The 11,807-nt window shown below is 42.2% G+C and overlaps 1 protein-coding gene across 4 annotated transcripts in view; it reads left to right on the top strand.

Moving 5' to 3' along the window:
- Positions 1-10,679: 10,679 nt before the first annotated feature.
- AKAP7 (A-kinase anchoring protein 7) overlaps positions 10,680-11,807 on the top strand; it is a 91,638-nt gene continuing 90,510 nt past the window's right edge. The window contains exon 1 of one of the 4 annotated variants that reach the window (XM_064447280.1): positions 10,680-11,355. In XM_064447280.1, coding sequence (XP_064303350.1) covers positions 11,166-11,355 — 190 coding nt within the window. In that variant the 5' untranslated portion in view covers positions 10,680-11,165. The remainder of the gene's footprint in view (positions 11,356-11,807) is intronic. The other 3 variants (XM_064447279.1, XM_064447282.1, XM_064447281.1) reach the window with 3 other exon arrangements.

Raw genomic sequence — 11,807 nt, 5'->3', positions numbered from 1 at the left:
GGAGTAAAATATCCCATGAATTCAACATCTTGGCACTGAATAAACTCCAATAGTTGTGACTCTGTGCTAGGGTAGCAGTAAAACCTATGAAACATTATCTGTGGCGAGAATCTCCCCTGCTATTACAAATTCCAATCATAACTATGGAAAAAGAATTAGTAAAGGACCAGAAGATAAAATTAATATTGCTCCAGACTTAACTGTACTGATCTTTTCAGAAATTAGGTAAGATACAAAACCCTTTTAATTCTGGTGTTCCTACATTTACGTTCATAGTTTAGGCAAATAATTTATGCAAATGTTTAAGCTTTCCTGGTAGGATTTTTTTTTTTTTAAACCAATGTCAATTAGTACAGATTGTGACCTGTTTTCATTGGCATTAATGGTGAGACAGAGATATGAACACCAGAAATATAAAAAGTTTGGCAGTATTAAAAATATGGTTTTCATGTAAGTAAGAAAAAAAGTCAGGTGCTGGCAGGATACACAAGGAGACAGAAGAATTGTCAGCCTCTTTGCACAGTGTTCAACTAGCTCCTAATGACCTTCCATGTGCTGTTTCATAATGTACAAGACCTGCTCATGAAGTCCTAATTCTGGCAAAAATTTCTTTTTCCTGAGTAAGTAAAGCAACTCTTACAGTGAACACCCAGTTACAAGGCATGTAAAAACTAGCAGAAGATAGTTTTTGGCAAGGAAAAATACATTGAATATATTTTCCAAACAACTTATTTTGATATTTTATCTTCTGGTTTATACCCAGGTATTTCAATATAGTCAAGAAACTGTAGTAAGATAACTCATTTAAATGTATTTGTGCTCAAATTTTACTCATTGTTAGGCATGTACAGTCTATGGCTGAAAGCAGGAACACAACAGCAACAGTGTGTTTTTTTCCTGATCCTAAGGAGACAGTATTTTTGGCAGAAATTGTCCTGGTATCCCAAAAGCTACTGTCTCCTTTCAGTGTGCTACTAGTCTCGTAGTAACTCGTTAGGAAGAAGCAGGGGTATTTAACCACCCTTTGGCAGCAAGAGGAGAACCACACAAAAAAAATCTGTGGCCGACATAATCGCAGTAAGGATACATCCCTTTTGTCTGCAAAGGACTTATTAAGTATTCTAGTGTCCTCATTGTAGAGAAGCAATATACACATTTCCTTTCCTTTTTTATGGTGTAAAGCAGGGAAAGAATATAAAAATGCCACTTTTGAAATAAAATGTAAAAGACTATCATTCTTTAGATAATTCCTTCTGGTAAATCTTGTTACAGCTTTACATCCTGGATTTCCACCAACATAGATGTCATCTCATGTAATTAAACTGGATCAGTTTCAACAGTATTGGATGCAATGAGTCACTCAGAAATCAGCATTAGGAAATATAGTTGGAGGAAGTAAACTTTTCAAGTAATGATAATACTTAGAAGATTCAGGAATAGGTATTGGCAGGAGGATGTGTCTTTTATGACATACAATTTACTGGAATTCTTATGGGTTCTTTCTGAAGTGATCTACTAGTAATTTAAAATGAGATTTTAAAATAAAGGTTTACAAAGGAATATCAGCGCCTTTGTCAAGGCTTGAATGGATGGTACATATCACACAAACAAGAAATTTTCTGGTCCAGTTTTCATTGGACAGATTTTTGTTGTTGGTTGTTTTTTCTTTAGTTTTAGAGCAGACAAGCTCCATCTGAGATAGATAGACTGGGATATATGCAAGGGAGCCGTGAGACCAGTGTTAAACGGCTTAGAAGATCATCTTAGTGCATTACTAGCTCAGCAGTTGTAGGGATTATTGTTGTTGTTGTTTGGGATTCTTCTTTGGCAATATCCTAGCATGTAACAGTTTAAAGGAGAATAACAAAGTAATTTTGCTGGTGCTAACAGCAAAGTTTTTCTAAACAGAAGAGTGAGTATAGGAAGAAACATGGATTCTGTGTCTGCACAGTACTAATGTAATTATGTGCACAGATATTTGAGCTGCTTCTGAATGAGTTAACATGGCACTGGAAGCAGAACAAATTAATTAGTGCAGTATTCTCTTTGGGCTATTTAACCAGCTAAGAAGCACAATATATTCATCCAGATGTACAGCCACAGTAACACAGCCATCCAGTTTTCAGTACCTATGACTGGTTGTTAAGATCTGGACTGTGTTTCCCCTGAGCTATGCAGGCACAACTGATAACTCCTGTTTAGAAATAAAGTTACAAATCTTTCAGAAAAAGAAATCAACCTTCTTGGTCTTAAACAAAAGATAATTAAGGCAGGTAGCAACCATAAAGAATGAAAGTCATGACACCTAAGTTGTTAGCTAAAATACAGAAGCTGTGGGGGAATTTAAAGATAGGTGACATTGCCAAAACTTAAATTCTAGGAGAAATTACCTTTCTAAAGATTTTCTAAATTGCTGCATAGGAGAATTAAAAGGTTAACCTCTGCATAACATATCTTACGACAGATTGAGAGAAAAGCTTTAGAAGGTTGAGACAAACATAATGCCTATGTGATGGGTACTAACTGACGGGCAGGAAGCTGTGGCTCCTGGTGACTCAAGGAGTATGGAGAGGGAGGATGAGCTGTGTTTAATGATATTGCACATGGGCTGAAAGCTGGACATCCACAGGCAGGCTTACAGTCAAATACAGGCTGAGATCTTAATTTGAAAAGAAGGAAACACATATGACGGAGAGAAAGACCTGGGAGTAATTTTGATAAAGCTGGTAACTTGTGCTTTAGATGGAAGACCATTAAGAAGAGAAGGATATACAGAAAGGGGTGAAGGAGTAAGACAAACCCTCCAAAGGCAATGCTGAAAAATGAATCATGAGTTAATGTTGTCATAAAAAAGCAAGTGGGACAAGATTTCAGTGAGAGAAATCTGACCATATGATTTGAAAGATGTCAACTAGCCACTAAGAATAATGTTGGAGTCTTGTTTCTGGAACTTGGGTCATTTGAGACTTGGGTGAAAACAGTTTCAGCTGTAGGGCAGAAACTGGACTGTAGAACGTGCAATTTTAGAAAAATTTAGACAGCAAATGTAAACAGTGTATTGACTGAGCCTGTAGGTGAATGGGTAAGACATGTAACATCTAGAAAAGCAAGTACATACAGACTTATTATCAAAGGGACAAAGGCCCCTTAGGTTGCCAGTTCTCATGGGAAGTGGGTGAGCTCTATCTAATCATTCTCGCTTGCTCTGAAATCTACCTAATTATCATTCTAATGGTATGGATATGACAAGGGAACTGACATTAGTGGTACTTCCCATGAGTCTCTGGAGTCCTCCAAATACAGTACATAATTGGTAACATCTGCTGTAGATCCACACATAGATTTGACAGAAGTGCAACTCAACATTTCCTTTGGCAATTCAGTCTGCTTTTTTTTCCCCTCATTCTTCTTCTGGTCCTGCTCCTCTTCAATTAAGGGAACAGGTCCTGGCCATATTATACCACTGCAGGAAAACATGACTTCTTTCATTGAATGCCTTTGACCATTTGGTCAAAACTGAATGCAAGTATATCAGATACTGAAGTATTTTGAACTGAGTATGAAATACGTGTCAAAAAAATTCATTGATTCTCTGGCTGCCCACCAAAAGTAGAGTTCTTGACAGAGCGCATTTAATGTGTGCCTGAGGTCCTTCCTTTCAGTGTTTCAAAACATGTGTAAGCCACCTTTCACGACTTTTAAGGTGTAGAGTGATTGTCTTACATAGAAGTGAGTCTGGCAAATTCTACACTTAAAATGAAAATCACCCAGAAACTGATTAAAAATAAGACTTTTTTTCTCTCCTACATGGGTACAAGTTCTTGTGGTAAGACCAAATAGCTGTTGTGATCAGACCAAATGAACGACAGTTCTTCTGCAGCCCTGGGGGGATGCTTTTCCCCACCCTCTCTTCTCTTTATACTAACTGTATTAGACAGCCATTAGTCCATTTTCACAGACACACGGTAATGGGCACATGCTGGCTTATGGAGACAGACTGGATTCCTGAAAAAGTGTCCCAGATCTGGTCCTTTCAATAGGAGTACTGAAAACGCTGTTCTAACCTGGACTGAAAGTCAGATTTACCAGTGGAAATGTAAATGTTTTCCTCCCTTTCAGTTACTGCAGCATATTTAGTGCTACTGTATGAGTGAATGTGAATTGAAAGCAGCTCAGCAAAAGCCTGCAGGATTGAATAAGAACTGTAAGAGATCAACTATTAAAGACATACCAATGTGCTAAGCTGACGAATTAAAACCTGTCTCTTTCCCCATTAGCCAGAATGTGTTTAGGTGGTTTTGTTTAATTGCATTTGTTTCCTTTTTCATGCTCCGTCGTAATACTAGAAAGTGGACACAAGTTAAGTCTTTCACTTAACAATGTAAATTAAAATAATGATTGTAAATAAGGGAGCTTTAAATTGGTTCGCCCTTGTGACTTGATACATTAAAACCTTGAGCCTCAAAAAGAGGATCAGGAAACTCCGCTGTCAGCAAAGAGATGGTGAATACTCTCAGAGCAATACATATGGACTGATCCAATAACTCTGTGAGATTTCAGTGACCAGAACTAGATGCCAGACTGTCAGACTAGATGCTCCTGTGAGTGGCAGCTTAAATGACATTAGAACTGAAATCTCTCATTTCTGCCTAGGTCAGGGACCCTCTTCTCCTTAAAAAAATAAGTTACTGTTTCCCTGAATAGCTTGTAGGAAAGGTATTTTGAACATCACTGTTTTTTTTTTTTTGTTTTACACTTCTGGTTAAATATAAACAGACATCTTAAGAGACTGCTGATGTGAAAGCAGTGGGTGGGATTTTTTGCACAGTTAGGCCCAGCAACACCAGGGGTAAATCAATTTCAAAATTCATCTGAAACATAAAACAACACTGCTTAATTATTTCTTCCTAGGTAGGCTCTAACTTGGCAGAGTCCCAAAACCTACACTGCGTGAAGTTTTCTGAGCACTTGAGCTTTGCAGCATTAGCCATAGCCATCATCATGTTCTTCCAACAGGATGAAGGTTAGTATAACATTTGAGAAATGCTGTTTTGACACAAGTGTTTCCTGTTAGAGAGTAGATATTGATTTTAATTGTCTGGGTTCCAAGAGGCTTTGCCAGAGCCTGAAATAATGGACCAGAGCACAAAGCTTTGTTCTTAATTCTGAACCAGGCAATCACAAAATTCAGGCCTTGATTCAAGTCATCCCACTTGCACCTTCTAACTGGTGTGCCTAAGCAGGACACAAGCCTAGTTGTTCTGGCCATCTCTGTTGTCCACGGAGAGACAAGAGCACCTCTAGAACAACTCTTACTTAATTCTTTAGGAATTACAATTCCCCTCTGGAAAAGCTTCTGTCTTTATTGACTGGTGAAGAGTCCCAGGGCAGGTACATTCACATCTTAGGCTAAATGAGCAACTGGCTGACGCTTTGGTAGTGCTTGTGAACTAATGTGTCAGCTGCTGTTAGGAAGAAAGGCAGGCACACCAGAAATGCGTGCAGAGGTAAGAGTGATGATCTGAACTTCAAGAAGGACTGTACTATATTCAGGGAATAAGAAGCTAAGATTTGGGGTTTTTTTAATTGGTCTTTGTGCTCTGTAAATGTGCTTGAAAGATACTGTCCTTATTCCTCAGACATCCTAACGTTACAAAAAAAAAACATAGATAAAAGAGGAAAAAAGATGCAAGGTCACATGCAAAACCTGCATGGCAATGACAAACACATAGCCTGTTTGTGCAATACCTGGAGCTTAGGAGGGTAAGGAAGCCAGAGCTAAAAAAGCAGCTTGTGGCTGAAGAAAGAGACAGACAGAAGAGCAAGAAGCACAACAGATAGGCAGCTGAGAATGAAGATTTTTCAGTTTAGTCAGTAAATACGTATTTCCCCCACCCACATCTGGAATAATATGAATTTTGGATTCAGAACTGCATTCTTTACTTGCTTAAGACTCCCAGTAAAGTGTCTTTCACTCAAGGAATGCAGGATCTAGTATCTCAGCTGTACGACTTCCACATGTAGTTGGCAATATTCACTGCCTTCAAAATCAAACTGTTTTTTAATTGCAGGCAGTGTCGTCTTCTTAAAGAAAACACTTTCCCTCCACCCTTCCCCTGTACATACTTTTTAAAAAATCTCTATTTCAGTCAGAAAATAAGATCAGCTCCAGGTAGATAGAGATTTCAGATCACCTTAACTTGGATCCTTGGAGCTAAAAAGTCCAGCAGGTTTAGTAAGAGGGAGATGTGCTTTTATTTCAAGGTACAATCTCTAATATTGCAGATCTGTGAAGGTTTCCTATCAAACTGCAGCCAACAGTACCCTGGGCTGCATTAAAAGGAGTGTGGCCAACAAGTTCAGGGAGGTTGTCCTCCCCCTCTACTCTGCCCTAGTGAGGCCACAATTGGAGTACTGTGTTCAGTTTTGGGCCCCCCAGTTTAAGGAGAGGGAACTGCTTGAGCAAGTCCACCAGAGAGCTACAAAGAAGATCAGGGGGCTGGAGCATCCCTCTTATGAGGAAAAGCTGAGAGACTTGGGTTTGTTCAGCCTGGAGAAGAGAAGACTGAGGGGGGATCTTGTCAATGCTTATAAATATCTGAAGGGTGGGTGTCAAGAGGATGGAACTGGACTTTTTTCAGTGGTGCCCAACGACAGGACAAGGGGCAACGGGCACAAGCTGGAACACAGGAAGTTCCACCTGAATGTGAGAAAAAACTTCTTTCCTGTGAGGGCGACAGAGCAGTGGAACAGGCTGCCCAGTGAAATTGTGGAGTCTCCTTCCCTGGAGACATTCAAAACCTGCCTGGATACGTTCCTGTGCCCCCTGCTCTGGGTGTGCCTGCTCAAGCAGGAGGTTGGACAAGATGGTCTCCAGAGGTCCCTTCCAACCCCCACCATCTGCGATTCTGTGATTCTGAAACTGGATGGTGTCTTCACTCCGCAGACTACCATTCTTAATGGTGTCCAGAACATGCAACTTTTTGCTTAAATCCAAATTATTTGTAACAGGAATAAGAGAAACAACATTGTGTCCATCAAAATCACTTAATCAAAATCACGTAAATTTATTTTCTATTTTAGTTTTGTTTGTGCATGTATAAATATTTAGTAAAAAGGAATCCATCTACTCATATCACAAAATATGTAGTAGTAGAAGTATTTCATAATACTATTTGTAATCTAGTTACCCTATATTTTGGAAACTGAAGTTATGCATATCACATTTTTGATGGAATTTGTGCTTCTGAGACAAAGGTAAAAAAAATTAAGAGCTTCTTTTAACCTGATGGTGGAACAACATGGGAAAAACTGGTTTTGTTGGCTATAGAAGGATGATTTAACTCCAATGCAGAATGAGGATTTACCTAGATAACTTCCGGTGCATTTTCTATGCTGACAAGTGAAAGAAAAATTAGATTAGGAAAGTATATTCTACCCCTTCTTCAAGTATTTAAGAGGAAGTATTAAAACTAGCCAATGAGATAAAATTTTCAGGGCAAGTGGTTAAAGGAAATAGTTCTAATAATTGCTTTTTTCAGTGTGCAAGGGCTAGAGACTGATAATGCCCAGTTCAGAGTCCAAGTTAGTAAAAAATGTCATGGACTGTAAGTTAGTGCAGATGTGCATCCAGCTGCTTTTGCCAAAACCCATCTGTCCTAGATGCAAGATTTTACATTTGTCTTTGTTAACTTCATGAAGCAAGCATCTGTTGTCCCACTTCTCCAGCCTGTTGAGGTGCCCCTAAATGCTAGTTTGCGTGCAGGAAATGGGATGGGTCCCCATGCAGGCTGCTTTCTCAGGCAAAGAGGGACAGCCTCTGCCATCATGCTATCCTACATCTGCTTTCCCATCATTTACCACTACCCCTCTGCCAGCACATCTCTTCCAGCTCTTCCAGTTCTCTTCCAGCTTAGGTCTGATGGAACTACTTCTCTGTCCTTCAGTAACGTAGTGTAAAGCCCTCCTTATAAGGCTGACAAGCCTGTTGGAAAAGACATTCCTGCCCCACTTTATTAGATGAATCCTCTCTCTACCCAACAGTCATCATTCCTCAAAAAGAGTCCTATCAGCATAAAAGCCAGGAGGAACCTGGAAGTGTCTGAAACAATACCTTGACATTAGTCGCATTTGAGTGTCTATGCCAGTCTTTAGCCAGAGTTCCTCATAATAGGTTGCTATCCAGAGGGTAGCAAGTGAAGAATTGGTGCTCTGGGTAATCGGTTAAATTTTCAGCTGATTCCCACCGTTCTGTTCCCTCCTTCTGCAATGTAAATGAATGCCTGTGACCAACAGATCACGAAAATATCTATTTATGTTAATACTTTTCACATTAATCTTCATATTCGTGTTAGATGTCAGTCAAAGGTAGTTTCTATTCATTAAGTACAACTGATAGCATCTTCATGCGCTTCTTCCGTTTATACCGGTTATTGCAGACAACCTAGCCTATTTGCTTTTTGTTCTTTGCATTAAATTACTTTATCCCAGGCACTCCTCTACCTCTCATTTTCTATTATCTGCAGTTCTGCAACTCATACTTCTCTTTGTTTCTCTATCAAATCTCTTATTACTATCAGATCATGGTCTATTCTGTTTCACTTCTCAGAAGACAAGTCGCTGTATCAGCAGTGTCAGTAATGAAGCCTTATTTTGTATCAGTTATGTCCTCCCTTCTTATCATAATAACCCAAGCTTCCCCTATAGCCCCCGTACCCTCCCATTACAATACCTTCAACTCCCTCCCACAACCTACACAATATCCCAGTGTCCCCTTCCAACATTCGGGCCTCCCTGCAACACATGCCATTCCTGCCCCTTTATTTCCTAATCTCCCAGTCAGTCATGTCCCAGCTACTCATAGCTCCCCCATATCTCTTGCTTGACTAAGATAAGACATAATATGTATTGATAATATGTACCGTGACCTATCGTGTAAGGAGCTGACCAGTACTCATGGCCAGCCACTGTTTCATGGAAAAACATATGCACAGCATTGTTTCTTCTTTCCCTCATTTGGGAGGTAAATAAGTCTCTCTTTTCTCCCAGGCCACTCATTTCCAGGAAAGTTGTAGCAATATCATATCTCTGAATCCTCTTGCTCTCTACTAAATTTGACTGAAGTTAGGTGGTGCATTAAGAGACAGTAAGGAGGCTGAGAGGCTAGCAGGCACGGGCAGTGTGGTTGTGTAAGCAAATACATTTGTAGAGCTGACTGTGCTTCCTCTTTCTGTTAGCGTCACTCAGCTGTCATGATGTTGGTTCTTTTTCCTCAAAGGGACAACCGTACTGCTGAGAGGTTAATCAGAAACCCTTTTTAATAAAGGCAAGGCCACAAAAAATTGATAAAGTGCTGGCTTCAGCCCAAACCTAAGCAGTAGTGAAAACCAGTTTCTGCCAGGCACCAGGTCAGTGACCTCTATGAAATGTGTGCAGTATTTGGGCAGGCAGAAAAACCACAACTTGTTACTTCAGCTTTCTAGTCCTCAGTTGAACATTTCTCTCCAACACCACTTTTATGACTTGTAGGGACAATTCATGGTAATTCTTACTAGCTCCAGCTAAGGTGCTTTTAATTTCTCACTTCCCCTCATCATATATTCAGGCATGTCATGAACCCAAAGAACAGATCTACATATTAGTGCTAGGCTAGTGGGTTAGGTTAGATGCAATTTTAGCTCCACTAAAAATGCATTGTGTTCTCAATTTTTAAGAAGACTATTAAATGCTAACTTATCTAAATGTTGCATTGGAACTCCCCTGTCAGCTGTGCAGACAGAAATGTTCTTTCTGGAGTTTGCTTGCTGAAGATTTCTGTAAAACACCTAATGAGTTGATCTGGAGGAGTTTCAGATCCAAAACTGTGTTTTAAATTCATATTTTTAAAAAAACACTTGATACCAAAAGATTTTCTCCCAGTATGTGATCTATAATTCTATGGAATCTAATTCTTCTGGAACTATCTTACTTGCCAGTGCTAATAGTGACCACTTATGTATTTAGTCTTCTAACGATAGCTGATATTCAGATGACATGTGTATTGTAAAAAAAACTGCCAGCAGCCTCATCCTAAAGCTTCTCTTGAATCCCACAGACCATGGAATTCTGTGTCACATCCAGTCTTGGTCTTCAGAGGACTATGCAGACCAAATGAAAATAATGTGTGAAAGACAGTGAAGACAAACACAGCATGAAATGGGTCAACACAGTGGTAAAATATTTCCAATCAGATTTTATCTCCCAGAAAGGGAAGGCACAGATGAGCCAAACACAGAATCTGGCCTCACTTTTCACTTGTCTCTCAGCTTCTAACATCCAGCAGCCATGCAGCTTCCTCCCTATCATGAACATCCTGTTTTATTTATTTGCTTTTGCCATCCCTACTCTCTTTAGAAATGAAAGTGGGAATCTTCATCTACATACAACAATCGGGTCCCTCAGATCTAGTCTATATGCACAGGCTGATCTGCAAAAACAGAGGTGACAGCTTCTCCCACAGAACGCAGCAACAGGATTTGGCTTCTAAGAGGCACCAAGTCTTTATTTAACAGGAAGGAGCCCACTCCTTGCCTCAGAGAGGCCGCCTCTCCCATACGCCCGAGGGGCTGTTTCCCAACGAGAGACTGTATGGCCACAGCAGAGGCGTTGGTGACCACAGCCACAGGGGTCCGGGGCTGCACAAAGGCAGGCGTTTAGAGCAAGATCATCTGGTCTCCCCCAGACCGCAGCTGAATGGAGGGAAATTATTGCTCTGGATTGCATACGGTTCTTCTGGCAGCCCTAAGCTACAACTGGTTATTTTTGGGAGACAGCGGCCCAAACCACTCCAGTTAGTCACAGCCCTTCTGTGGGACAAGCGCTCGGGCAGCCACATTTTGGTAAAATACTGAGGGAAAGCAACGCTTGCAAATACGGATCTCACGCTTCAGGGCGCACTATCTCAATATCGCCGCTGTGAGCGGGACGGCTCAGCCGAAAAAACGGCATTAGTGTGGAGGAAGGTGGCGGGCGGGGACGTGCGGGACGTGGGGCCGCCTCCCGCCATGCCCGGCGCGGAGCACGCTGGGAGCTGTAGTCCGGAGGCCGCAGGGCCCGGCTCTCTCCGTTCTCCCGCCGCCGTCCTTTGCCCGAGGAACGCGGCGGCTGCGCTCGGTCCCTAACCGGGCATGCAGCGGCTGCTGCGGCGGCTTCTCCCCACGTTCTCCCCACCGCGGGCGGCGGCGGCCCGCGTCCTCCTCGCACGGCGGGTTGTGCCCGCGCCCCCCCGCCTCATGGCGCTGCGGCCGGCGGCAGCGGCGGGAGGGGTCGGTAGCGGCGGGGAGACCTCCCGCGGAGTCGGCGCGATCCCGGAGGACGGTGAGGAGGCGGCGCGGCGGCCGTTGAGCGAGGGGAAGAGGACTGGCGGCCACTGTGGGGGTAGACGGGCGCCGGTCCTCGGAGCCGCCTCAGCTCCGTCCGGGCGGCCTCCGCAACCGAGTGGCTGCCTGTGGGTCGCGCTGTGAGGGAGGGAGGGAGACCCGACGTTGCTGATGTCCCTTGGCCGTTAAACGGTCACGTTGGGCCAAACGGCTAGTGCGCACGTAACGAACGGGAAGAGGCGGAGTTCGCAGCGCGGGTTGTGGAGACCGTAGGGAGAAACGATTCAACTTAATTGTGGACTGTTGCTAAGAAGTGTTCTGCTTTTATTTTCCCTGCCTGTGAGCATCCGACCTGGCTGAATACTAAGCCTACCATTCTTTTCCCCAAAGTTTGGTTTTGGGGCTTTAAGCTTTTTCAGTTCTCTATGTGAACACTTGTTGCTAGCGCTG

Source organism: Phalacrocorax carbo, chromosome 3, assembly GCF_963921805.1.
Source record: "Phalacrocorax carbo chromosome 3, bPhaCar2.1, whole genome shotgun sequence".
NCBI classification, from domain to species: domain Eukaryota; kingdom Metazoa; phylum Chordata; class Aves; order Suliformes; family Phalacrocoracidae; genus Phalacrocorax; species Phalacrocorax carbo.
The sequence above is the reverse complement of the archived record's forward strand: the minus strand, read 5'-3'. Positions and strand labels throughout refer to the sequence as shown.